General features: G+C 66.2%; 1 protein-coding gene across 1 annotated transcript; it reads right to left on the minus strand.

Annotated features, from left to right (window-relative positions):
* Window positions 1–99: 99 nt before the first annotated feature.
* On the minus strand, window positions 100–27,381 carry CPNE8 (copine 8; the record flags this gene model as incomplete). The annotated part of the gene is made up of 20 exons (XM_084256194.1): window positions 27,278–27,381; window positions 18,816–18,856; window positions 18,369–18,415; window positions 17,981–18,084; window positions 17,225–17,264; window positions 16,674–16,750; window positions 13,873–13,936; window positions 13,415–13,518; window positions 12,249–12,353; window positions 11,362–11,403; window positions 8,960–9,035; window positions 8,100–8,153; window positions 7,529–7,590; window positions 7,128–7,174; window positions 4,726–4,907; window positions 3,306–3,433; window positions 2,493–2,595; window positions 1,880–1,937; window positions 1,121–1,194; window positions 100–318 (listed from the first exon to the last, which is right to left on the minus strand). Exons 1-20 carry the CDS (start codon window positions 27,373–27,375, stop codon window positions 100–102), a joined length of 1,725 nt encoding a protein of 574 aa, XP_084112320.1. The 5' UTR covers window positions 27,376–27,381.

Raw genomic sequence — 27,381 nt, forward strand, 5'->3', positions numbered from 1 at the left:
TCGCTGTGCCGGGCTGAGTGAGAACAGCCGCGAGGCGCCGCGGGCCGGGGAGTCCGAGTTAAAACCAGTTTGCGCTGCCCCCGCGCGGGGCTCGGCCGCTCAGATCTGCGTCTGCAGCGCGGGGGGCGCGGGGGGCGCGGGGGGCGCGGCGGGCGCGGGCGGCGAGTAGGGCGGCGGCGCGGGGGCCGGCTTGAGGCCGCGCGCGCGCATGTAGGACAGGAACTGCTCGGGGATCTCGGCCAGCACGTCCTTGGCCAGGCGCGCCATGCTCAGCACGTGGTTCCCGCCGCGGTCCACGTAGTCCCTGAAGGGCACGAACTGGCGGGCAGGAGGCACAGGTGAGCGGGGGCGAGGGGAGCCCCGGGGAGGGGGCAGGGGAGCTGGGGGCGGGCCCAGGGAGCCCAGAGGAGGTGGACAGGGAAGGCGGGGCCCGAGACCTGGGCGCTTTCAGCTCAACCTCCTGGGGGCTCCCCGGTGGCCCCTCTGAGATCTTTGGGGGCCCGGCAGGCGGAGTCAGGGGTTCTGACGTGGCCGAGACACAGCGCGGGCCGCAGAGAGGAGAACCCGGCGTCGGGGCTGGGGAGTGTCCCCCGCTTGGCTCTGCCCTTCATGATGCTCTGGGCCCGCGGGGGCACCCCACGCCCTGCCGGAGGTCGGGGCTCCCGGGCGCAGGGGGCCAGACATGCAGGATGCACCTGCACCTCCATCTGGGGTCCGGTCTGGGCCACCGCGGATGGGGTGCAGACCCCACAGAGCCCTCGCTGGGCCCAGGCCTCCCGTCGCCAGCCAGGCTGCCCAGCCACTCGGCAGGCTCAGGCCTAACTCGCCCTCAGGTGCATCTTTTTAAGTCGGCTGCAGCCTGAGACGTGCTTGTGCCGCCGCTGCAGCCGCACGGGTGCCCAGCACAGGCCAGGCGACGCCGGGCCGACCGCCCTGCTTGGCTCAGAGACATTCTCATGAAACAGCAGGAAAAATGCCTCCACCACCCCCACCCGTGTCTGGGGGGCCCCACGGGTGCTTATTCTGGGGCTGGGACCCGCCAGTCCTCCCGGAGCTCCGCCAGCTCACGGGAAGCTGGCCCGGCACAGGGCCTCGTCCGCGGGGACTCCCCTGGCCTCACCTGCACGATGTCCCTCTCCGCGGCCCTTCCTCGGGAGGACACTCTCACGTCGTCTCCGTCCAGTTCCACCATTGCTTGAAGACAAAACAGGGCAGTTCTCAGCCACGTAAGCACAGGGTGCAAAGCCGGGGTGCCCGGGGCCTGGCAGCCCACAGGGAAGGGGCACCGGCCTGGCCCTGGATGCCAACTGCCCACCGGGACCCCGCGGGCCTGGCCCAGTTCTTGGGCACAGTCAGGGTCTGCGCCTGAGCACCGGCCGGACAGGACCCAGGTTGACTGTCCCTGCTCCCTTCTAGGGGGGTACCTTGCGCGGTCAGCGCAGAGGTCCTGACACTAGAGCCTGATCTCGGGGATGCGACAGGGTGGGACACCCGTGCACGCCGCCGTGTGGGCAGACTCGCAGCCACGGCCCTGGCTGCCTTTCTCCAGGCGGGCAGGCCCAAAGGCCAGTTCCCCCAGTGATTATGAAATCACCCGGCGCCCAGGCCGGCTGGAGGGGGACGCGGGTGACAAAGCACGTGCTGGAGTCAGAATGTCCAGGGCCCACTGAGCTTCCAGTGCGGACTCTGAGTCACTGCTGACGCCGGGATGCCGATTCATGCTTAAGGCCCAGCCCGATCCCGGAGAATTCACCCTGCACACACGGGGAGGCCTCTGCGGCCGTGTCCAGGCGCACGCGGCGTCCACACCCACGTCCTGAGCAAGAGGCAGAGGCCGGAGAACGGGCCTGGGGCGGCGCAGGCAGGAGCGGCCACTCACCATCAAATTCGGCGGGCCCGACGCCAACGATGATGATGGACATGGGCAGTCTGGACGCCTGGGGAGAGCAGAGACAGGTCGGGAGCAGCCCGGAAGGACGGAGGCCCGAGCAGCACCCGACAGACTTCCCGGACGCCGGTGGGAACAGCTCGGGACAAGCTGGAAGTGGACATGGAATCATGTGCTCAGCTCCGCCCCTTCCCAAGCCCTGGGCGTCGCCAGCTCCGGGGGCCACTCAAGGAGGTGCTGCCCGGCCCCCCGGCCGCCTCCCTCCGCCTCCCGTCTCTCTCAGAGCTCCGGACTTGCCAACGCCTTCAGCTGCCAACTAGGAGCGAAAGCTGTACCCTGTTTGTGAGGCGGCAGCAGCCACCTGCCCCCCCAGCCCCAGCTGCCCCCAGCAACCTCCACAGACAGCAGGTGCCGGCGGGCCCCACAGAGGGCGAGCGAGAAAGGGAGTGGAGCCCCACACGCAGCCCACACGCGTGTCCCCTCAACGACGTGCTCCCTGGAACCGCCGCATGCAAGGGCAGCCAGCAGCCTGACCCGAGCCCGCGCGGGCGGAGTCCGTGACCGGAACAGGGTCTGGCCCAGCCGGCCCCGCGCAGACACTCACATTCACGATGGACTCCTTGGTCTGCGCCATGTCCGAGATGACGCCGTCGGTCACGATGAGGAGCACGAAGTACTGGGAGCCGTCCTGGACGGAAGACGCATACCTGGAGGGCGAGGGGGTGAGGGCCGGCCGAGGAGCAGCTGTGCCAGCGGGACCGGCCGGTCTGGAGGGCCCCAGTTGCCCCCGCCAGCAGCCTGCGGTCAGGCCCAGACGCCTTCGAGAAGGGGCTTCGCGCCACGACGTGACTGGGCCTCTCCCAGCCAGGTGCAGGCCCTGGGAGCGAAACCGTCGTCCCGCGGAGAAAAAGCAACTCCAGCTCCAGGCCACCCTGCCCAGCCGGCCCCCACCTGACCCACAGCCTCACTGCGTGGGCAGGTCCTGGAAACAACCCTCTGTGGCGTCAACACCTGATCCCTCTGCAGCGCGGCCCACCTGCTGCTGGCCCCTTTGCCTGGACACCCCGACTGGCCGGCTGTGCCAGCCCCACGCCACAGGGCGGAGCAGGCTCATCGCTGAGTGTCCTGCTAGACCCCGGTGCCGACCACACTCACGCCCACTGCAGAGTTAACCAGAGTGTGGGTCTTGGGCGGACGCAGGCGCAGGGCCTTAGGTTGTCACCTGCCTGCTGCCTGTGACGGGTGGGAGGGGGCACTTCTCACAGCCCCCTGCTGTGCTGGGACCTTGGTCCGAGGGCGTGGTCTCTCCCAGTGCCTAGGCTGACGGGACCACCTCTCCCAGGGCTCGGGGCTGACAGGACAGTCTCTCCCAGGGCTCGGGGTTCACGGGACGATGGGCCCGGGACCGGGCACTCACCTGGCCACGTGGTTGATGACGGGCGCGAAGTTGGTGGGCCCGTAGAGCTGCACAGACTTGAGGCTGCGGTAGTAAGCCTCCATCACCCCGTCGATGCCCTCGCAGTAGGGGTTCTGGGGGTTCCCATTCTGCGGGGGCCACAGCAAAGACACAGGCGGTTGGTGCCCGTGAGACAGACAGAGCGGAGGCGGCACTGGTCTCACCAGGCCTCCAAAGGACGCCTGTTCACACACTATGAGGACAGACATGAGCTGCCGCAGGATGAGGCCCGAGACAGGCTGTGTGGTCACTCAAGCCTCTCCTAGAAAAGGGAGGGGTTCCGGGGTGCTGCTCCCTCGTCCCAGAGTGAGCACTGTGCACCCCCACGTCCTGGGCGCGAGTCCCCTCAGTGGCTCCCAGCGCTGTGCCTGTTGGCACAGCGAGTCTGTTTTCCATGGCGACGGGTGTTAACGTCAGAGACAAGCGCTGCCTGCTGTTGCACCCGACAGAAGGAAAAGACAAAGTACCCCCAAGCACTGTCAGTCCCAATTGATGCCCGATTGGAGGGCTTGAGGGAATGTGATTTGGGGTGAGAGATACCAAGTCAGGGTCAAAGGAGAAAAGAGGGGGCCGTGTTGCTAGGGAGATGGGCTGTGTTGCTAGGGAGATGGGCTGTGTTGCTAGGGAGACGGGCCGTGTTGCTAGGGACATGGGCCGTGTTGCTAGGGAGACGGGCCGTGTTGCTAGGGACATGGGCCATATTGCTAGGAGACGGGCCGTGTTGCTAGGAGACGGGGTATCCCACAAGCCCCATGGGGCTCCATCCAGACCCTACATGGCTGGAGGTACTACCTTCTCACACAGCTCTGTCCTGAGGAGGCCAGAGCCCCAAGTCCAGTCCCCACAGATGACACACACTGGGGTCAAGCTTTGAGGCCCAGCTCAGCCGGGGGGCTCGGCTCAGGTCACCCCTGGGTGGGTCAAGACCCTGAGCTCAGCTGCGGCCACCCTGGAGCTCTCCAGGGGCTTGTGTCCACGGCAGGGGGCAGGGCTGGAGGGGACCCTTCTGTAGGCTGTGGGACATTCTCCTACTCCTGCTGGTCTCCCCAGAAGGAGCCCTGAGAGGCAGGGAGGATGGAGGAGGCAGAGGAAGGAGTACGGAGGAGGAAGGGGGAGGAGCAGCAGGGAGGAGCAGAGAGGAGCAGCATCAGGGAGGAGCAGGAAGCACAGGCCTGGCCCCTCTCCAGCATGAGTTGCTGTGGCCCAACCCAGCAGGGGGCGCAGGGCCGACCTCCTGAAGGTGGGTGGACAATGGGCCAGACACACTGCCCTGCCCACACGGGATGGACCCACCTCGGGCCCGGCCTCTCCTCCCATGGGGATGGGCCTGTCTGGCCCAGCAGCAGAGAACCCGCTGTGGTGGCCGACCGGGTATCCTCACCAGGGCGAACTCGTGGGAGACCCGGCCGTCGGGGGGCAGCTTGGCGCCAAAGCCCAGCGCCGGGAACATCTTGTCGCTGTCGTAGTCCTGCACAATCTCGCCCACGGCCCGCAGCGCCATGCCGTAGGCGTTGAGCTGGTAGGGGCTCATGTAGTGCAGCGAGGTGGGCTGTGCCGGGTGCCCTGGGGAGGCAAGCAGGTGAGCAGCCGGGGCTCCCACGTGACCTGCGAGGGCCCCGCCCATGGCCAGGAAACGCTCTCCAGCTCCGGTGCCCAGGCCGAGCTCCGGCCTTAGAGGAAGCAGGAGCCTGAACTCTGGCCAGTGGAAGCAGCTGACTCAGCAGCCCGAGGCTCCTGCAGTCAGCGGCTCGTCAGAAACACCCGCGTCTCCCTCCCTCCCAGCAGGAGTGGCTGGGCTTGGCTCCCAACCTGACCACGCGGGCTCACTGGCTCTTGCCGCACGGTCCCCGCAGCCAGGAGCCAGGGCTCTCGCCGCCTGCCAGACACTGGCCGCCTGGGACAGGCCCTGGCTCTGGTGGGGGCAGGAGCTGCGGGGGAAGGACGGGGACCACAAGCAGTTCCAGCCATGCCGCTGTGACCACAGGGCCGCCCCACACTCGTGCAGGGGCTGCCGTTGCTCAGGCCGTCCACAGGTGGACGCAGAGGCCGAGAAAGTGGTCCCCAACTCTGCGCCCCCCACATTCCAGGCTGCTGCAGGTGGACAGCTGGTCAGGGCGCTGGCTGGCTCACTGGACATCACTGGACGTGAAAGGAAGGGAGCAGCTTTTCTATACTGGTCTCAGTCCTTCCGTGCCGAGCCTGCTCGAGAGTCCCAATGGGGCTTCACCTGGTTTCTTGGGCTTTTTGGCAGCCAAGGTCACGTCACCACCAATAGGAGCACGAGCGGCCACTTGGTCCTGGCTGCCCTCACCAAACAGCCCTGAGGCAGCCCGGGGCCAGGGGCCAAGCTCACAGCTGCAGCGCTCACCTCCGGACGCAGGCCCCAGCCCACCCCGCAGCCGCCCTTCCGCGCACGCCCTGCGGGAGCCTCTGGTGCAGTGACAGGACAGGACAGCTGTGTCTTCACCATGTCCTGCTGCTGATGGGCGCTCGCCACTGGTCTCTGTGCTGCTGCCCCTCCGGGTGCTGCCGGGCTGGCCGCCGCAGCCCCTCCCCCATGCGGCCAGGTGCAGCCTCTGCCTGACCCCTGCTGTGTGGGGACTCTCCCTGGCCAAAGTGGTCTCTTCTCTCTCGGGCCTGTCTCTGGGCGGGCTGGGACCCGGGAGATGCTGGGCTCAGGGATGAGCTGGGAAGTGCCCACCGCTGTGTTTGGGTGTCTTTGCGGAAAGTTCTGGGAAGAACTGGGGTTAATTCTTCGTTAAATATTTGGTAAAATTCACCAGTGGCGCTGCTGTGGCCTGCGTCCCGAGGGGCTGGGCTACTCAGCTGCAGGCCCTGGAACGGCCTCTGTCTTCGGTCAGTGGAGCCGGCTGGTCAGCCACACTGGGTGGGCTGGAGTCCCACCTTGCCTGGACGCGCCATCGTGTCTGTGCCGCTGACTCGGCGGCAAGCCCACAGGTGACCCTGCCTGCACCAGTGTGGAAGCGGCTTCCCTCCTCCACATCTAACGACAGGCCCACTGAGGGCATCAGCACCGCCAGCCTGAGAGTGGCCCAGGCCGCCGCAAGGGCCTCTGAGGCCGCTCTGCCCTAACGGCCTGCTCCTCTGCGGACCGCGGGACACCTGAGTCTGATGGCAGGAAGCCGAGAACAGGACTGGGCAGGGGAAAGAGAGGGGCTTCCAGGGAGGGCCACGGGCCAGGCCTCGCCCCTGGCTCCCTCCCGCTTCAGCCCGCCACAGGGCCAGCTCCGCGGAGAAGCCAATTCCCACTGTGGCTCCTTCCCAAGTCTGCTGCGACCTGCGCGGGGGTGGGGGGGGCGCCCCAGACTCCGCGCAGCGACGTGTCCTCACAGTGACGGCGTGAGAGCTGGAGGGACACGGGCAGGCAGGCGGGTCAGGCCCTCCTGCCGTAGAGGCACTGTGCCTGAGGCTGAGATTCTCTCCACACACAGGAGGGGGGCGGGGACGGCCTGAGTGGGGCCAGCACTGTCTCATTAAACCCACGGAACAGCCGTGCCGTTCGCCAACTTTCAGTAAAGCCGGTGAGAACTATTACGCATTCTGTGTCCACCGTGGTCAGCATTAAACGTTTTGCTTAATACGTATATTGTAGTTTTATTGCATTTCTGAACTGTTTCCTAGTATGGAAAGGGAAAATTATCTGAATTTTATACCAAAAAATTCAGAAGCATCGAAAAACGGGAATAAAATAATTAAACCTCGTGAAAATAAATATCCCCGTTTCACTCCATCGCGGACCGCTTTCGTCAGGGGTGAACTCACCGTTTGATGCTGTGAAGTCAATGGCCACCGTGAAGTTGATCTGCGTCCTGGGAAACAAGAACTGTTGATCATTCACAGCCCCTGGAAAGGTCTCCAGGTGTGGGGTCATTTTCTAAGCGTCTCTGGTCCCACAGCTGCACTCGGAATGCAGCGGGGAGCACCACACTGGCCGCTTCAAGATGTCAGAGCCCGACAACAGCTCCTCAGACCCCTGAAGCTCACCAGTAGGGATGGCTCTGCCCAAGTGCTTCTGAGCGGGAGGCGGCCTCAGGCCCTGCAGGGCAAGAACCGCTCCAGGACCACCAGGCCCAACCGGGGCTTCCTCAGAGACACTGCGGACAGGACTGCTTGAGGCCAAGCGTGCGTGCTGGACGCTCATGATTATCCACAGCAACACTTACCCGCCCTTGATGTAGTCCAGGAAGGAGACTTCGGTTTCCACCAGGAAGGACAGCAGCGTCACCTGGCGGGGAGGAGGCGAGGGTGACCCGCCAGCCCAGCGCCCGGTCAGCCAAGTACCGCCTTGCCTGGCCCGCGGGGGGCAGAGACCCCACCAGGGCTGTGGAGGGAGGCCCCCTGCAGCTCCCCCGGCCAGGCGGCGGTCAGCAGCCAGGGCAGGGGCCTGGCATCAGGCGGAGGAGCCTGGAGCCGCCAGAGCTCTACTTGGGGCGTGTGGCCAGGAGGTGCCTGTGCTGGGTGGCCTGGCCCTCGGTGTCCGGCCTAACGGGCACTCGGGCAGCTCCGCCTCTCGGGGGCTCAACCCTGAGGCAAGGTCTCAGGTATTTTCCAGACACAGGCAGCTTTGATCCCCACATGCCAGGACACGTCCCCCGGGCCGGTGCCCCAGACCGTGAACGACACCCCTACACCCCAGCAAGGAGCCCGACAGCCAGTGTGCTCTGGGGGCGCAGCAGGGAGAGCTCACCCGTCCCCCCTCAACCCGCCGTACAGCCCCGGGCACCAGCCGCTCACCGTGCCCGAGTTGGTGTACTTCTTCTTCTTCCCCTTCTTCTTGGGGTTCACCACCTGAGGAGCAGGGCGGCAACGACAGTGGGTCAGGCTTCCCCACGCGCTTCCGGCCGCTCACGCCTAAGCCGGCCCTCGGAGCCACGTCGGGAGCAGCGACTGCTCTGTGGTGACAGGCGCTGGTGGGCACAGCCAGAGACGCAGCCGATGGGCCCGCCGGGTAACGTGTGGAGAGTCGCCCAGGGGCCAGCACTCGGCCTCTACACAGGGCGTCTAGGCCGGGTGCCGGCCCGGCCAAGCGTGAGGTGGGGAAGGGCGGCCCCACCTGGCCACAGGGAGGAGGCGCAGGGAGGAGACCGTGCTCCAGCCCACGTCAACCCAAACGCACAGGAAGCCACAGGTAGGAAAACCCAGGGCGAGGGTCTGGGCTGAGCGTTTCCAGCAGGACTGGGTCAGAGCCGCTGCAAGGGCCTCGCCCCTCCGAGGAAGCGAGCAGGGTGGCCGAGGGCGTGCTGGAGGCCTCCCCATGTGGTGGAGCTGGGCAGGAGGCCGGGCAGCCTGATAGGGAGGAGGCTGTGCCTCCTTAGCCCCCGGAGCTCCGCTGTGTCACTGCAGGGGGCCCCGCTCCTGCTGGGCACAGAGACGCCTGCTGGGTCATCATGGCACCACAGGGCAAGCCACAGGGGCCGGGCCGGGGGGCGGTAAGAGCGGTGAGGCCGCCCGGGCAGCCGCAGCCACGGGAGGCCAGAGGTGCCCGTGCCCCGCGCTGGCCAGACTGGTCCCGGCCAGGCCGCCCGCCCCTCCCCCGGGGCTTACTCCTGCCACGACAGCCACGTGGACGGGTCCACAGAGGACGACGGCCTCACCTCATACACGTTGAGCTGCGACTGCCCCCGGGACAGCTCCCTGTAGCTGGTGGTGAACTCGCCGATGAAGTCGTGGCTGGAACGAGAGCACGCAGCATGGGTGTCCACTGGAGCCCAGCGAGGGCCTCCAAGACGTGGTCTGACCTGACACGCCTGGGCCCAGGCGGGCGTGACCTCACTGACCGGGTGCTGAGGGGCCTGACCTGCCGTGTCCTCAGTGCAGTTGGGAGGGCCTCAGGGTGCCCACCAGGGAGCAGCATCCGCCCACGAGGGGACAGCTGGACACCAGGCCCAGTGCCTGCGCCCAGGGCCAGGCATGGTGCGTCCTGGGGCGAGGTGGCCACAGTGGACGTGAGGCCATGGCCAGCACCACAGCCATGAGGCTAGACCCACTAGCTCCATAAAAGCAGGCATGGCGGCCACAGAAGAGGGCGTCTCCCGGGCTCCTCAGACACTGTCTCAGCTGTGAGCGGCTGAGAGCTGGACCCGTGACTGGGAGGCCACCCAGAGGCGCAGGCAGGCCTACCCCGAGGGGAGGGACAGCACGGGGGGAGGTGGGAGAGAACCTTTGCAATTCCCCTGAAGCCAGCTCCTGTGGCTGCCCGCCGCATGGGGAGACACACGCCCAGCACCCCTGGCCCCCGCCTCTGGCCCACCGCTCCCGGACCAACTCCCCAAGCTGACCTCCTGTGGGAAGTGCGAGCAGGACGCCATGGGTGGGCCCGACCCCACACGCATGCCCCACACGCCCGACAGCAGAAGCTCCCAAGGCTCGTCAAGCCACATTCAAAGTCAGGACGTCTGCGAACATCCTGGAAACGCTTGGCCACTCTGGTCCCAAGGCCAGCACTGGCCCACTGGCCCGAGCCAGCCCCTGTGCCAGCCGCTGCATCCAGCTGCGGTCCTGCTGCCCGCAGTGGGAGCCCACGCCAGGTGATCAGTGGGGCAGACGTGGGCGACAGCAGGACCAGACCAGGAGCTGCGCCGGTGTCACGTCAGACACGAGGGCTGTGCCGGGGCCATTTATACACAACACGGACACTGGACGCTGGCCCTGAAGCCCCAAGTCAGGAGGCGGCCACCAGGGGAGGGCACTGGGGGGAGAAACGGGGGAGCACCAGGGAGAGGACGGGGGAGGGAGGAGCATTACGGAGGGAGAAGCACCGAGGAGGGAGGAGTCCCAGATTCAACCTCAGGAGGGCGTTGCCCTCGGCCCAGTGACACCACGACATGGTGTGGTCACAGCGGACGAGGGGCCGTGGCACTGCACCTGGCGGCGAGAGCAGGGGCTCGACAAGGTCGCAGGCCCCGTAGCCGCCACGACAGGGCAGCGCTGGACACAGCACGAGGGGAAACAGTGGTCCAGATGAGGACGAAGCTGCGGGAGGCCTGACTACCGCCCGCAGCCACGGGGACCCAGTGGCGAGGCCCCCTCCCCCGAGGGCTGGACACTCTCTGGACCTGCCCAGAGCCTGGGGGTGGGCCCAGGAGGGGCGGGGCAGACAGGGTGGGTCAGTCCCACGGGCGACCACCTCAGGGGACGCGTATTCAGGCTGGGCCGCCTGGGCCCTCGCCCTGCACCAGAGCCAGAGAATGGCCTGGGCCCCGCGCTGGGCCACACGGCACACGCAACGGACCTGGAGTCCAGAGGGGAAGCTAGACTGGACACGCCGGCCTGAGGGCTTCGATGGGTGGCTGCTGAGCAGGTGACCGTTACAGTACGTGTGCGAGGGACAGAGCTGATGGTTCAGGGACCGACAAGACGAGGTCGGAGAGCGGGCACAGCATCAGGGGCTGCGGGACAGCGGGTGACGCCTCGCAGCCGCCAAAGACACAGAAGCCCTCACGGATTCCCCAGCATCTCCAGACCTAGCTGGGGCGCAGGTGGGTGCCGCAGGCTGGTTCTCGGCACCCCCTTTCCTGCAAGGCTGAGGCCCGCAGGATCCAAACGCGCTGCCGGGCCAGGGAAATGGGCGGGGCAGACACGTGCGTGGCCTGACCCTGCAGCCCCTCAGCTGAGAGGCCCGCGGGGGTCCCTGGCTGGACTCCCCATGAAGAGGTGCAGTGGGGGCCTGGCCTCACTCAGAGGCAGGGAGGGGCCCCGCTCCTCAGACATGGTGTGACCACGCCCTGGGGGATGCCACAGGGTCTTCCCCATGGGCATGGCTGGGGGGGCCTGGAATCCGCCCCCCCCTTTCCGGCAGGCCCAGGGTCCGGCCGCCCACCACGCCCAGCTGCAGGCACGGCGTGAGTGGTGGGGGCCGTGACGTCCTGCTCGGTCCAGACCCGCAGTTTTTCTTCTTTTATTAATTTAAGGAGCAAAACCTGTCGGGAGTCAAGCGTAAGGGCCGATGGAGCACACAGCCCCCGGGAGACCCTCTGATCCACGGCCGGACGCTCACCTGCCATCCCGGTCCCAGTCAAGCACCTCCACCTTGATGGTCCTGGCGGGAGACAGACACCGTCAGGGCTCGGCCGAGGCAGGAGCCACAGCAGCTACAGGGCCTGCAGAGGCGCCGAGCTGGGGCTGCCTGGGCCGTGTCAGCCCCGCTGACCCCTGGACTCCTTGGGGGCGCCAGAGCCACCTGGGAGAGGTGGGTGTGGGCAGGCCTGGCACCCCCAGGGCTAGCGGGGGGACTGGCCCCCCCAGGGTCAAGGGGGCAGCCAGGGACCCCGCCAGGAGGAGCCTCCTGAGACTGCAGACTGCACGACCAGCGGTGATCAGCCTGCAGTTCCTGTGGGCTGTTGGTTAATGGAATAAATTCTCATCTTTCTGCTTCACCACTTACAAGACAAATAAGATCACAGGGCGGGCTGTCCTCTTTCTACTTACTTATGCTCTTTTTGAAGCAAGTAGCATTTTACATCGTTACCTTAAGATCAATTCTCACAAAAAAAATTAAACTACTTTGCTATTAGGAAGCTGTCAGGGGCCCACAGCTGCAGGGCGGGGGGCGGGGCTGAGCGTCTCCCTCTTCATCCACCGCTGCCTGTTCTAGAAAGCGCAAGCCAAGCAAAAGCCAGGGGACAACTAGCGTTCTGGGGTGACTTCTGAGTAATGTGGGAAAACGTAAACTCACATTCAGAGTATTTTTAGCACTCTGTATGTTTTCGTTCTTGACAACTCGGTTTAAATTTTAATGCATCAAATTATTCCTCTTCCTCAGATGATCACGGATTGTTTCAAGCTCATTCTAAAATTCTCCCCAAGTCACTGCACTTCTGTGAGCGCAGTCACGCTGGCGGGGAGGCTGGCTGTGGTGGCCCAGCTGGCGGGGCGCCGCCTCACCTGTCGTGGTCCGCGTTGCACAGGGCTCTCACGGAAACCTTGAACGCCTGCCACACCGGGTTCAGTGTGTTCTTAACAACTTCTGTTTTATGGCAGATGGTAAAACTAAAAAAAAGAAAAAAGGTTCCCATTACTTTTAGGACTCCGCTGTTTCGAGTCACTCGTCTCTTCCTGTGGAGGCAGAGTAAATGCTGCCAGGCCCTAAGAGGCGTCCGCACCACTTAACACAGAGACACTGGCCTCACTGGCAGGGTCGCTAGGACGTAAAGTCACAAGGTTCGACGGCCACTTCACCAAAATCACCTCCATAAATTCAATCAATCCCAAAGCTGCTTCAGAAATAACATGACATCTGAGACCAAAAAGAGCGCCCAGGCCTCTCAGACCCCCGAGGGCCTTGTCATGTAAGACAGATGGACAGACGGTGATTGATCGTTGATCAACTGACAGACAGACAGATGGGGTCTTCAAACTAACATGAACAACAGTCTGCTGGGGTTTTGGCTTCTCTGCTTAAATCAAAGCTGTTCTATCCCTCGTGCCCCTGCCAGAGTCCACAAACCCTCGGACACTTGGACTCTCCTCCTCTGCGAGGGTGAGGGAGGGGCCCATCTGCCCCTGCAGTGCTCGCTGGTCATGCCCCGGTGAGGCGGCCGGGGAGCCCAGGCCCAGGCTCGGGGCATGAGGGTGTGGTGGGTCACACAGCATCATGAGATGGGTGCCCGGAGTGCTACCCGAGGCCCAGAAGCCAGCCTGTGCTCGGCGGGCGGGTAGAGAGGGGAGCACGGGCCGAGTCTGCCAGCCACCAGCGAGGGGCCCGCTAACTGGGAGACCAGGTGTCAGCGGGGAGAACCTGTCCCATAAAATGCACCCACAAATCCGTCTCCTCCTCCAGGGAAAGGCCAGCTACTTGTCTCACACAAGACACACATCCTCGCCCCTCCAGACGGCCCCGGGACCAGCCCCAGGCAGGGGCACTGAGGGGACGCAGAGGAGACCTGCCACTAGGCGGCGAAAATTGTTCCTTTCAAGAGTCAGGCCAGACATTTAACAGGCTAATCGCTGCTCTTCAGACACAAGAATCTCGTTAGCATTTAACCCACCGAAGCGCCTCACTCTGACCCCCGTGACAACGAACTGCTCTCCAGGCCACCCTGGGGACCCACCTGCCGTCTTCATTGCTGCGGTAGAATACCAGGAAAGGGTCTGACTTCCCAAAAAAGTCCTTCTTGTCCAGCTTGTTGGCACAGAACTGCATCAGAACAGCGTCCTGGAGACGAGTGATCGGAGCAGCTCAGAGCCTGTCGTGAGGACCGGGCGGCCCGGGCCCCAGGCGGAGCCAAAAGGCAGAGTCGCGGCAGTGTGAGTGGCCAGTGGGTCGCTGCCCAGCGCCAGGGTAGGCTCCGCCCAGTGGGGACGTCTGTGCTAAATCGCGGGGCAAAGGCTGCACAGAGCGACCTCACGCGAGTCCAGGGACCTGCACAGCCTGGCAGCTGCAGCCATGCGAGCAGCCTCACGCCAGCAGCCCTGGGGCTCATGGACGCTTCGGGGTGCGGGCACTTTGGGGGTGCGGGCCTCGGCACAAAGGTGCCACATGTCAGGGGCTTGAGACACCCCGCCTTACCCGGCAGCAGCTCAGCTCCTCAGCCGTGAGTATGATGGTGCCACACTTCTTCCCGGGGATCCCCCTGAGGCGACAGAAACATCTGCTGTGAGCACTGCACACCCACACGGAGAACAGGTCATGCCCGTGTCCCCTGCAGCCACACAAAGGCCCCCAGCGCGGCCCACTGTCAAGGAGAGGCCGGCCAGGCCTTTGTTGGGGCCCCAGGGAGAGAGCAGGGCAGAGCAGGCTATCTGTCCCGGCTGCCCTGCCCGGTTGCTCCCGTAGGACAGGGGCCCAGATAGCAGAGGTGGCGGGGGCTCCCCACAGCCGAGGGAGGCGGGGAAGGAGCTGAACAGCCCACGCGCCCGCGACTCCAGACCGTTGGCCTCTGCCGGATGAGAGCACGGCTCCCGCCACGGATTCAATGTGACAGCACTCGGGTGACCCGGCCTGAGTTGGTCACAGGGGCTGCGGGGCACGGAGGGGCCTCAGCTGGCCTGCTGGGGCGTCCCAGACGGGGCCCCATGATGAGGGTGGGCAGGCCTCCCAGAGCCAGAGGTGGTGCGCCCCGTGCTGGCACATGCCTTGCTGCTGCTGCCTGTCAAGGCCCCGCTTCTCCCCATGGTGGGGTGGGGGTCTGCACCCAGGGACCTGCCCCCAGGGAGCTGAGAGCATCTCTGGCCAGAGGTGAGCGTGGCAGGTGCATGCCAGGAGCTGCTGCGGGTCTTCCAGCTGGCCAGACCTGCCCGGCCCGACTGAGCAGCCGAGCGCCACAGGCAGCCAGGGCCCCCGCCCTGCACGGGCTCGCCTGTTCTCTGGGGACCCCGGGCCCCGGGTCCCAGCCACAGCCTCACAGCCCACTCCGTGGGCTAGGCATCCCACGGGGTGACCGCGGCGTCCCCACGTTTCTTCTGGGAAACACTGTGTCACTTCAGAGTCTTCTGGCTTCTGATGGAGAAAATAAGGCGGGACAGAAACCCCACAGGAAGAGCCCAAGGCCTCCAGTCTGTAAAGTCCTGTCCTGTGTTCCCACCGCCCATTAACTCTCGATTTTAAAAACAGAGAATGTTAAAGACATCTGTAAGTGTTGTTTTTAAAAATTATTTTTTTAGATTTCCTTATATTGCTGTTATTTCTGTATCTGGATTCTCCCCGCAGGCGTGGGCCCCACGGTTCTCCACCAGCACAGCCCCAAGAACTCTCCACCGTCCTTGCGCCCATCCCTCCCTCCCCCTCCATGCTGGGTGCTGGGCAGCTGCTGGCTTTATCTTTTCCTTGACCTTTTGTTCAGGTCACCTCTGTTCCTCCTGTAAGTGACACCATCTGATATTTTTCTTTTTCCTCTGGTTGATTTCACTGAGCAAAATCCCTTCCAGCTCCACCCATGTTGCTGTGGATGGCAGTTTTATCCTTTTTGATGGCTGCATAGTATTCCATTGTGTATACAGACCACATCTCCTTAATCCATGTCTGGAGGCATTTAGGTTGTTTCCGTATCTCGGCTGCTGTAAACAGTGCTGCCGTGAACACAGCAGGGCAGGCGTCTCCTTTTGGATCAATGTTTGGTGTCCTGGGGTAGATCCCTAGGCGTGGAATCAATGGGTCCTACGGAAGCTCCATTTTCAGTGTTCTGAGGATCCTCCACACGGGTTTCCACAGTGGCTGGGCCAGTCTGCGTTCCCACCGGCAGCACAGGAGGCTCCTGTTTCTCCACATCCTCACCAGCATTTGTTGTTGCCAGTTTTTTTAACGTGAGCCATTCTCCCTGGAGTGAGGTGGTTTCTCAGTGAGGTTCTGATTTGCATTTCCCTCATCGTAAGTGACGTGGAGCATTTTCTCATATGGCTGTTGGTCATCTGCATTTCCTCTTTGGAGATGTGTCTGTGTCATTCTTTTGCCTGTTATTTGACTGGGTTGTTTGCTTTGTTTCTGTTGAGTCATGTGAGCTCTTCATAGCTCTTTGATATCAGTCCCTTATCGACTGTGCAGAGTGCAAATATTTTTTAAGTGGCATTTTACATACTGTTGATTCCTTTTCCAGCCATAAAAGGGGTGAGTTACTGACCTTGCAAGGGCCCCGCTGGACTAGAGAGTGCAGTGAGCAGCCACACACTCCCTGAAACATCTGCACCACAGTCTCCTGCGCTCTGACTTACTAAGACGCATGTATATATACCTAAACCATAAGTTTCCAAACCCCACAAAGATGTGAAAGCAAAGCACACATCGAAAGAATGTTTAAAGGCAGTAAACATGAAAAGTTCTCAAACAGACACTCAATAATAATTTTCTATGAAATTGAGGTGAAAGAAAAGAAACCAGAATTCATGGGCTCACCGGCCCGTGAGGACCGGGGCTTGGAGCCTCCTGGCCTGGCGCGAGGGCTGGCTCTCAGGCCCGGCTCGCAGGCCCTACCACAGCGCTGGCTGGGCGGCTGGGGCGAGGGGTGCCACGCAGAGCCTGGGACAAAGGGCTCAGAGCTTTCATCAAAACAACCGCGCTACAGCTCAGCAGAGCACCCGGCAGGCACACGACATCCTCCTGACCACCCCCACCTAGTCCCCCGCAAGCGGCCCCCCACCCCGGCGCGGCCCCCACTGCATCCCCCGTATCACCCGCTGCGTCCTCCACAAGCATACCCCCCCAAAGTGTCCCCCACGAGCATCTCCCTCCATGCCCCCCGCAAGGAATTTTCCTTCACATACATGAGAGATTAAACGAAGTCTCTCAAAGTCGCTCTCAGCCCAGACCACGCCCTAGCCCCAGAGCGCCACGTCACCCCAGAGCCCAGCCTGGGACTGGCTGGTGGAAACACTCACACGATGGGCTTCTCCAGGCGGCTCCCCGGGGCGCCGACGACCTCCCCCAGCGTGCACAGCACTTGGCCCAGGAAGTCCTAGGACAGAGGTGCGTGGGTCCCTGCTCCATCTCACGGGCCATGCGCAGAGCAGAGCCAACACAGGGGCCAGCAGCTGCAGCCCCAAGTCTGCAGGAGCCACAGGCTCAGAGGCACCCCCGGTGCCATCACGGGGACGGGCAGGACCTGCTCAGCAGGCACCCTTGTCAGGCTTAGGCCCATGGGGCATGGGACAGACCAGACTCCTCAGCTCCGCAGCCCACCCCCGTCCGGCCTGCCGGGAGCCCACAGACGGGCTGGGAAAGCAAGGGCTTGGCGCTCAGGCCCGGGTGCCCTGAGCCCAAGACCACAGGCGGGACTGAGGATGTGGGGCCTTCGGAAGCGCCGAACTCCTGGGCTGTGGCGGCTGGCACAGAGCGGGCCTGCGGCTGGACCAGACACCACAGGGGACGCTCTGGGGGCCGTGACCTCGCGCAGAGCAGGCACAGGGAGGACCCGACCCCACGGACTCACGTGCTTGGACAAGTTGGGGCTCTTGGAGTCGACGTCGTATCTGAAAGATGAAAAGACTTCAGTAATTGCCACAAAACAGAGAAACAAGTCAGTGTCCCCAAAGCATAAATAACAGAAAACTCAAAACCGAAGCAGAGGCGGGAAGCAGGCGCAAGGCCTGGCAGGGGCAGGCGGCGGGAGCCCTGCGCCCACCCCAGGGGGAGCCACCCCCACAGCCGCGCTGCTGCACATGGCGAGCCTGGGGCTGACACTGCCCAGCACCGGGAGGGGCACCCCTTCCTGTGGAAACAGCGAAGGTGCAGGGTCTGGGGTCAGGTGGCTCCTGTGAGCATCTGGCCTGTGCTTCACGCCCGGGGCCGCTGCCAACGTCCGGATGTTGGTGTCCGTGCGAGCGCCCTTTGCTCTCCCCCCCTCTTGTAACAAACCTGCCCTCTGGACACAAGCAGTGTCTCTGTTGCCTGGGAACTCGCTGGTGCCGCCGAAAGAGGGGCTCTGGGGAGACCTTTCCTGGAGCAAACCCTGGACCCGCTCTGGGGACCCAGCACCTTCAAACCGATGTCAAGAGTAGGGCAGCGACCTCAGGGTGGAGGAGGGGCCCGGGGGACGCAGGGGCCCCGTGGGCAGCGGACCCCTCGGAAACAGGGCCCTCTGCCCCCAGCCAGGCCCGCGTGCCGCAGGGCTGCCCGCAGCGCCCCCGCCCACCCTACAGAACCGCCTCAGTCAGCTCCTGGAACATTCAGTTGAGCTCGAACTTACAAGTCAAAACGAAGATTCTCTCTTTCTTCAAAAAAGTAGTCCAGAATAAATTTTCTCACAAAATCAGGATTTAGCGTATTATCGATCACTTCAGTCCTTCCGAACTGTCGGGAGAGAACGCGTGAGGTGTGAATCCAGCCTGCAGCTCACACCCGGCTCAGCAGCCCAGGAAGCCACCCCCGCCCAGCCCGGGCAGAATCGGACACGGCCGGCTACGTGCCTCGGGAAGGCCATGGACTGGCCGGCCGGGACAGCTGGCACAGAACGGGAAGCTGTTCGGTCTCTGGTTGAAGAGACACAGAACTAAAAACAACGACGTCGCTCCTGCACAAGCTGTGCCTTAGCCCGCGTCCTGCAGGGTGATTTTTAGGAAATGTTCCATCCTTACCTCTCTCCATTCTTTATTTCCAAGTCCTTGCACGTATAAGACACAAACTAGGAAGGGAAAAAAATAATCACAGGTGAACACCAGCTCTGAACGCTCATGATCCCTCTCGGCTACACCGAGCGCACGCCCAGCTGGACCGGGCAGGAAAGCCAGTGCCGTCCTCACGCCACGGAGGCAGCTGTGCAGAGACCGAGGCCCAGAGCCGCACAGCAGCCGGCCCTGAAACGGGGCCAGAGGCAGCAGCGGCAGGGAGCCCCGAGGCCGGCTGCTCAGCCCCTCCCCCTGCACCACCTGGACTCCCCCGGCCCGGGGCACTGGTGGGCAGTGCCGCCCCCCCCACTACTGCCTTCCCCGCGTGGACACAGGGCTCACGTGGCACTTTGCCATCTGCGTGGCGTCTGAATCAACCCAACGGAAGACGACGGCGCCAAAAAGCTGCCAACTTACTGGGGTCGGATTTGGAAAAGGTGTCTCTGTCCAGGAGGTTTCTGTGGGGAGAAGCAGAACGTGGGAGGTGGTGTGAAAGGCGGCTGTGCTGCGGGGGACACACGTAGGACCCAGGGTCCCCCCCCCACGGCCCCCTACACCCCGGAGCGTGGCCACTCTGCAACCCAGTCACCACCTGACCCGGTGCTGTGCCTGGCCCACCTCGCTATGGCTTCACAGGCGCCAGGCTGAGTGGAGACAACCCGCTAGGCTGCCCTCCCCAAACGCCCGCTGGCATGGGCGGGGGGGAGGGGATGGTGCAGGGAGGGGGCGTGGGCCCCACCACATCACCCCACACCCCGCCGCTCCCCACTGGGATCTCAGACCACGGGGCTGGGGACTTGTTGGGGGGAGGTGCCAAAGGCAAACAAGCCCACGTCGGCCCCCTCTGCTCTCTTACAGGGTGTCTGCCCTGTGCACCTAAGATGGGGGGGCAGCAAGGACACAGTGGAGCCTGGTGCTGGCGTGGGGCCTCCCCACGGAGGTGCCGTCCTAGATTCCGAGTGCTCGGCCCGGCCGGCCACAGGCCGCAGGGGCTGCAACAGCCGCGCCCGCCGCTGGTTCACCCGGTCACCGCTCTGGCCGCCCGTCCGAGAAGCTGCCTGGGGTGGCGTGACGGGCCTTCAAGGTCAAGTGTGCGCGTCCCCCGTCTCGGAACAGGGAGCTCCCTCCGGCCTCACCTCCGCCCCGCCCCAGCCCGGGCAGCAGGCTTATGCCTGGCAACATCTGGGCCGCTTCTGCTCTGTGGTTGTCGTGGACACCGCCTTGCTAGCACGGCCGTGTGGCTGTGTCTGTCCTGGCGTCGAGACGCTGGGACGGCGGCGGGTCACACGGCGACGCGGGCTGGGGGAAGCCGCTGTCCCTACCCGGTGGTGCCATCCCTGCGCCCACCACCGGTGTTTGTGCCCCGCTCCCTGACCTGCCAGGCTCGCGGCGGCTGCCGGAACCGCCTGGCCCCGCGACAGCGGCCCCGCGAGTCGGTCAGGCCGGAGCCGTGTCTGCGTGAGCACTGCCCCCAGGCCCTGACAGGGTGGGAAGGCCGGGCCTCCCGGGGCTCAGAGGGGCGGCACCAGGGTGCACCCCTGGGGCTGCGGACTGGGCTCCGCCTCCACACCCTGCGCGGCCCCACTGACGTGCAGTGAGGTGCGGCGGAGGGAACAGCAGCCGCTGGAGAGGCCGGAGAAGACGGCGTTGGCCACATTCTCGGCACAAAGGAGACTCCGGGACTTCACACAGAGCCTGAGAGGAACCTTCTCGACGACAAACGCGACCGATACAGAAAAAGACACAACAGTTAAGGGAGCAACCTCCGGCCCCCGTGAGAGCTCAGGTCAGCGCCGCCAGCACACACGCGCCCTGGGCAGGGGGAGGGCAGGGGCGCCGCCGCCGCCCTGGGGAGCCTGGACACGGTCACCAGCGAGACCGGGCTCCGCCCGGGACACAGGCCAGCCGGCAGCGTGTGGCTGGGCGTCGAGCCCGGGACACAGAAAGGGAGATGGAGGACGAGGATACGCGAGCCCCAGGGGGGCGGGTCAGGAGCCTGGCTGGGCCCGGGGAGGACTGAAGCCAGGACGGCCCACAGAGGCCGCGAGGCCCCGGGAGGGCGCGGGCAGGGTGGTGAGCGCAGCAGGTGGCCCCTCCCGGAGCCCGGGGGGGGGGGGTTCCTCGGGGCACCGGGGCAGACGGGGGCGCTGGATGCCAGGGAGACGCACCCCTATCCCGGAGCAGCCGGACGCAGCAGGGACGGCCCCGCGGGCGTGTGGCTGGGCCGGGGGGCTTCCGACCCCTCTGTTCCTGCGGGCGCGGGCTGATCTGTTGTGGTCTGTGGCTGACACTGAACGCGCAGCCCTTTCCTCAAAAGGACGTGATCTGGGGCCTGTACCAGCCTCCGTGAGGCCCGCTGTGTCCAGTCGCTGCTGCTGGACGTCAGCGTGAAAACACGAGCTCCCCGCAGAGCGACAGAGACCGTCAACACAAATGACAGCATCGCGTGCGCCCCTGGAGCACGGCTGTGAGGGGGCGTCGGTGCCCATTTCTAAGCCAAAGCACAGGGATTAACCGGCTTATCTGAACTCCCGCGCTGAGAGCAAAAGGACGCCATGGAAATCAGATCTTTCCAAAGCAAAGACCAGGCTCAGCCTGCTCGAAACAGACCCTGGAAACTGAGGGCGAAGGGCCCTGCACCGTGGTGGGGTGACACACGCGTCTGCAGGGGGTCTGTACCCCTAAATCATGTGCAGTGTGACAGGCCACTTACCCGATAGAAGAAACAGTAAATGCAGGCCTCCCCGCCCAGCCCTGCGTCTCCTGCACACGGACGCCACGTCCCCCGCACGTCAGGCCCGAGACTGCATGTCCTGCCCCGCAGCGGCCCCAGCCAGGCTTCCGGGTCCCCACAGCGAGGGCCGCTGGCCTGGGGATGGCAGGAGAGGTGCCCGGCCCTGTGGGGAGGACCACGCCCAGGACTCAAGCCTGCGTTTCCGTCTATACCGCAGGCTGCCGCACAGGCGGGGCTGTTGGGGGGAACGTCTCCAGTAAGGTTCATGGCTCTGAGTTGGCTCAGGCGTCCCTCCCTGGCCACCGGCCCGCACCGGCGAGACCGCCAGGGCCCACGGACAAGGCTGCCTGCTGCCCGCAGGCCTGAGAGGTGTCTCCGTGGCAGGCGCTGAGCCCTGGACAGTCACCGGCCTGGAGGACAAGCGGCAGTGAGGAGACCCCTGTGGAGCGTCATAGAGGCGAGACTCCGGGGAGGAGGTGGCCCCGACCAGGGAGACGGAAGGCACCCCACACCCCACGCTGGGCGCGGAGGACCAACCAGGAACTCGCCCGACTCGGAACTACTCCTGAAACAGCTCGGGGGCCAACCCGCGTCACCCCCAGAGTCAAAGGGCAGCTGAGGGCTGTGCCCGCCCGCACGCCCTCCCCAGCTGCCCTCAGAGCTGTGGGGACTGCCTGGGGGACAGGCCCGCCCAGCAGCACGTTCAGGCCTGGGCAGCGCGGCCCCCACCCCACAGCCCCGCCCCCGGCTGTGCACGTGAAAATAACTTCGGGGTGTTTCTTTTTCCCCCCAACAAACCATGGCTTCATCTCCCGTCAGCCCACCCCTGAACTTTTAAATTTTGGTTGAACTAAGGCTTTTCTCTACGTTCCTCCACCACTCTGTGGCACGAAATGAAAACGGGCAGAACACACGGGAGCACGAGCACGCAGAAGCCACTGTGCCCCGAGGGGCCAACACTCCCCCTCTCTCCCAGCCGCCAGCCCGGCTCACACCCTCGGGCCGCGGGAGCCACCCTCGGCGCCAGGCCGCGCACTCGTCCTCCCGCCTCCATGTCCACGGGGCCATCGCACGCAGGCCCAGGCGCCTCCCCTCGCTCGCCCTCTCTCTCTGCATTTTACCCCCAGTGAGAAAACCGGGGCAGAACAGGACAAAAGGAATCCGCGGTGGAGAGGGGGCCAGCCCGGTCCGCTGCGGTGCGGGCACAGCCCTGAGGCCGCCGCGGCGCTGAGCAAATACATGACTGTGGCAAAGGGCGGGTCGGGGGTCAGCGCGCACGGATCCCGGGTGCTCTGCAGACAGCAGCTGAGAAGGAAAAGAAATCCAGGCAACAGTTTCATTTAGTCGCTGGAAAAGAGTAAGAGCGCGAGGAGCGAGTCACGCAGGGGGCGGGCACGCGAGAAGAATCACAGGCTGTTACTAAGGGCGACGGGCCCCGGCCAGAGGGAGCGGAGAGGGCCCAGGCCCACCGGACAGTCAGCACAGTCCACACGGCTGTTCCCTCAGGGCGAGTGTAAATTCAGGGTCGGGCCTCCCTGGGGGCGCAAGGGGTGAAGACGCAACCCATGGGGCTGTCCGCAGCCTCTGCAGCGCGAGTTCCATCCCGGCCAGGGAGCTGCCCACAGGGCGCCGCAGACCCCTCCTGCCTCCCCCTGCTCCCTCAGCAGTGGATCTCAGTGGATCCCCCTGTTCTGCTCCCCGCTCTGTCTCTGGGGAGTCCTCTCACCCCCGAGCCTCTCCCCTGCCCCCCAGGGCTGTGCGGGAGCCACGCCCAAGAGCGCGACGGAGTGTCCTGCTTGCCCTGCGGTTCGGTGCCTTGGCCGCAGGTCTGGCCTGGCGCCAGCGGGGACCGCGTCGTCCCGGGCACATTCCCCTCGGGGACAGCACCAAGCAACGCGCCGCCAGGGTCCGGAGGCTCCACTGCTGCGGGGCCTGGCTCTGCCCCTTCCTCCTCCCCACAGGCGAGCCGGGTCTGCTTATGTAAACGCAGAGCGACCACTCTGCAGAGCTGCGCGACGAGTCCCCGCGGGACAGACCAGCTGCGCCGCCACGGTCCGCCCGCCCAGCAGCTGCCCAGGGCCGCGGGCGCACCAGGACACGTCGGTGCCCGGCAGACCCAGGGGCGCCCCTGGCTGCCCGGACAAAGCGGGGCCGCTGAAGGCGGGTAGCGGCGAGCCGCCGCGGGGCACTGGATCGTCTCTCTCCAAAAAGGCTCTGGAGTCACCAGACGGCCGATCGGGTGGTTTTTATTTTTCCCGAGCAGCTCGGCAGCGATGGGCCCACTGTTCCCGCGCCCACGGGGAGATGGCATCAGGGGCACCAGCCTCCCGACGCACCTGCGCCCCCCCTCAGCGGAGAGCTGGGGTGTCGAGCCCGCCCGACGCCCGGCAAGACCAGCCCTGGAGTCCCCTCGGCCTCTCGGGGGCCGGCGCGGGGCGCAGTCACCGGGCGTGAGCGCGGTGGGCACGGAGCCACCCTGGCAGCACCGTGACGGGCGACACACACAGCTGGTCCCGCGCCGGACACCGAGGCTGCGCCGGCAAGAGCCACGCGTCGCTTATGACAGAGACATAGAGCCAGAGCCGGACACGGAGACACGGAGAGAGACACGGAGAGAGACACGGAGACACGGAGAGAGACATGGAGACACACACGGAGAGAGACATGGAGACACACACGGAGAGAGACATGGAGAGAGACACGGAGAGAGACACGGAGAGAGACACAGAGAGAGACACGGAGGCGGCGGGGGAGCAGCGACAGAAAGGCAAAGAGCACAGACAGAGCCAGGGTTGGAGAAGCGGAGTCGGCACAGCTGACCCAGCAGAGAGCTGAGGAGGGGGAGCAGCCCCGGGGGTCCTCTCCGCCCCGGGGGTCCCGGAGCCAGCGGGTGCGTGGGGGAGGCAGCCCCGGCCCCGCGCCTTCAGCCCCCCAGTTCCCGCCCCCCGCCGCTCCCCAGCCCTTCGGCCCTGCCCTGGCCCGGGCTCCCCCAGTAGCTGCTCCTCGCCCGTCTCCTCACTCCTCTCCTCACTCCTCTCCTCACGGGTCTCGTCACCTGTCTCCTCAACCGTCTCCTCACTCCTCTCCTCACCTGTCTCCTCACTCCTCTCTTTACCTGTCTCCTCACCGTCTCCTCACGCCTCTCCTCGCCCGTCTCCTCATGCCTCTCCTCGCCCGTCTCCTCACCCGTCTTCCTCACCTGTCTCCTCACTCCTCTCCTCTCCTTTCCTCACCTGTCTCCTCACTCCTCTCCTCACCTGTCTCCTCACTCCTCTCCTCACCGGTCTCCTCACCTGTCTCCTCACTCCTCTCTTTACCTGTCTCCTCACCGTCTCCTCACGCCTCTCCTCGCCCGTCTCCTCACCCGTCTTCCTCACCTGTCTCCTCACTCCTCTCCTCACCGGTCTCCTCACCCGTCTCCTCACTCGCGAGCTGGGCGGGACACGAGCCTGAGACCGGGCGAGCCGGGACGGGACCCCAAAACTGCCGCTGACAGCGCGGGTCACAGCCTCCGCGCCCGCCGCGCCGAGCGCCAGAGCCTCGCGAGGCCCGCGGAGCCTGAGGCCGCCCAGGCCTGAGGGGCAGCAGGCTGGTCTCACGTGACCTGCTGCCGCGCGGCCCCGCCCCGAGGCCCCGCCCACCTCAGGCCCCGCCCCGAGTCCCGCCCACCGCGGCCCCGCCCCGCGAGGCCCCGCCCACCGCAGGCCCCGCCCCACATGAACGTCCCGCGCCTGCAGCCGCCGCCCCAAGGGGGAGCTGCCGGCGGGACGGTGGGCCGAGCCCGGGGGGGAGGGGGGGGGGACGCCCCGGCAGCCGAGCCGGGAAGGGGGGGGCTCCCGCCTCCGCCAGGCTGCGCCCGGCCCGCGGCCGAGGTTACTGCCGAGCGCCAGCCGGGGCAGTGCGGGCGCCCAGAGACGGGGTCCCCGGGCCAGGAGGTGGCGGGGGCGGCATTTTAGCCCAAGCGCCTCCCCCACCAGCGGCCGGCGGCCTCACAGCGCGCGCCGGGCCCCGTCCTGCCCCCGTCCTGCCCGCTCCCGGCGTCCTGCCCCCGTCCTGCCCGCTCCCGGCCCCCGGGCCCCGTCCTGCCCCCGTCCTGCCCGCTCCCGGCCCCCGGGCCCGTCCTGCCCCCGTCCTGCCCGCTCCCGGCCCCCGGGCCCCCGGGGGCCGTCCTACCCTCTCCCGGGCCCGTCCTGCCCGCTCCCGGCCCCGGGCCCGTCCTGCCGGCACCGGCACCTGCACGGGAGTGGACAGAGGACGCAGGTGCTGCTTGCGCCGTGTTCAGTCTGACAAAGTAGGCTAATGGCCCCAGCGCGCAGGGCACGGGAGCGGCGCCGCAGCCCGGAGCTCATTCGGGCAGGGCCCGCGCTGCCCCGGCCCCCACCTTGTCTCTCCCTGCACCCAGCGTGGACCCGGCACCGCTGCCCACACACACCGGGGCGCAGGGCCGCGTGGGCCAGCTGACCTCCCTGCTCTCACCACTGAACAGGCGATTGCTCAGAGGACATAACAAAAGTCCCGAAATCCTGCGTGAGGAGCAGCCTGGCAAACCCAGCCCCGGCGGGGGCGGCGTCCCGGGCCTGGCCTCCGCGCAGCGCCCTTTTCAGAAGACAGAGGGACGAGCCAGGTGAATCTTCCTTTCTGAGGCCTTATGATTTCAGCTATACACACTTTAATTAGGTTACCTAATTAACTGAAAAATCTACGAAAATTAACATAATGAAGAGAAATGATTGTAAGCGGAGCTCAGTAATGGCAGGAGAGGCGGCTGCGCGCACCCAGAGCCGCCCCGAGCAGGAGCAGCCGAGCAAGGGCCCCCTAGCCACCTCGCGCTGCCTCCAGGGGCCCAGCCACGCCCTGGCCTGGCCCCAGCAGGGCCCGGGGGTCCCAGCAGGGGTCTCTTCCTGGGGGGGCAGGAGGCCACAGCACCCCCAGGTGTCCTGCAGGACTCACCCCCAGCCAGAGCTCACAAAGCCCACCGTCTACACCCCCCACGAGGTGACTCCCCTGAATTCTGCTCCCCTTCAAGCTTCTGCACCCAAGTGAAGCCCGGCCCGTTGTGAAGCTTCCCCGAGCCTCGGTCCCCTCAGGACTCTGGCACGGCCCCAGCCACGAGGCCCCAGCCACGGGTGAAGCGCAGGCAGAAGTGGGGCAGGCAGGGGCCCCGCGGCCGGCGGGCGCCAGTGCAGGGGTCACAGCGTCCACACGCCCCGCAGACGGGCTGGGTGCTGGGGGGGGGGGTTCCAGAGGACCCTCTGTCGCGCCCCTGCACACTGGCACCCCCACGCGCGGCTTTGGAGAGGAGCCCCGGGCGCACGGCGCCTCGCCGCCTCGGAGGAGCCGCCTCCCGCTGACCCAGGTCGCGGGGCCGGGGCTCGCTCCGCAGCGGCCCCGTCCTTCGGCTTCGGGCTTGCTCCGGAGAAACGAGCCGGAGCGCGCAGCCGGGGGCTGTGGACACGGAGGCCGGGCTGGCGGCGGCGCTGCGCGGGGAGCAGCCGGAGCTTCGGCACCTCCCAGGGAAGCGCGGCGAGGCTTCCCGCCGGCAAAGGGCAGTGGCGGGGAAGGGGCGCCGCCGACAGGACCCGCTGCTCCGGCTGCGATCTGGGGGCGCCGCCCGCCGGTCCTCTGCGGGAAGCCGGCCGGAGGGCGCGGGGCCGGGCGGGGCGGCCGCGGGAGCGGGGCGCGGCGCCCGGGGGAGGCGGACGGTCGTGGCTCCCCCGCGCCCAGCCGGGCCGCACGCCGCGGGGAGCCGGCCGCGCGCCAGCCCGGAAGGGGGGCGGGGGCGCCGGGAGGCGCAGGAAGTGGGTGGGGAGGCGCCGGCGCCGGCGGGGTCCCGGCGCGCCTCGGACGGGTGCGGCCTCCGGCCGGCGCGCGCTCGCGGTCGGGGTCCCGGCGCCCCCGCGCCCCTGCGCGGCCGGTCCCGACGGCTCGGGGGCGGCGGCCGGGTTCCCGCGCTGAGTCACAGCGCGGCCAACTTTCCCGGCGCGTCCCGGAGAGGGGAGCCGCGTCCCGGCCGGGAGCCCCGCTGAAGCGCCCCTCCCCGCCGCGGCGCCCCTCCCGGGCGGCCCCCCGGCGCCCCGCGCGCAACTTGGCGGCCGCCGCCGGGCCCCGCGCGCCCCCGGCCCCGCGCGAGGACGGGCGGCCTCACCTGCAGGACACCGACAGCTCCACGCGCGTGGCGGGGATGGCGGCGCCCAGCGGGGCCAGGTCCGCGAGGCCCGGCGCGCTGGCGCAGCGGCTGTCCATGCTGGC

This window comes from Talpa europaea, assembly GCF_964194135.1.
Source record: "Talpa europaea genome assembly, chromosome: 15".
Classification (NCBI taxonomy): domain Eukaryota; kingdom Metazoa; phylum Chordata; class Mammalia; order Eulipotyphla; family Talpidae; genus Talpa; species Talpa europaea.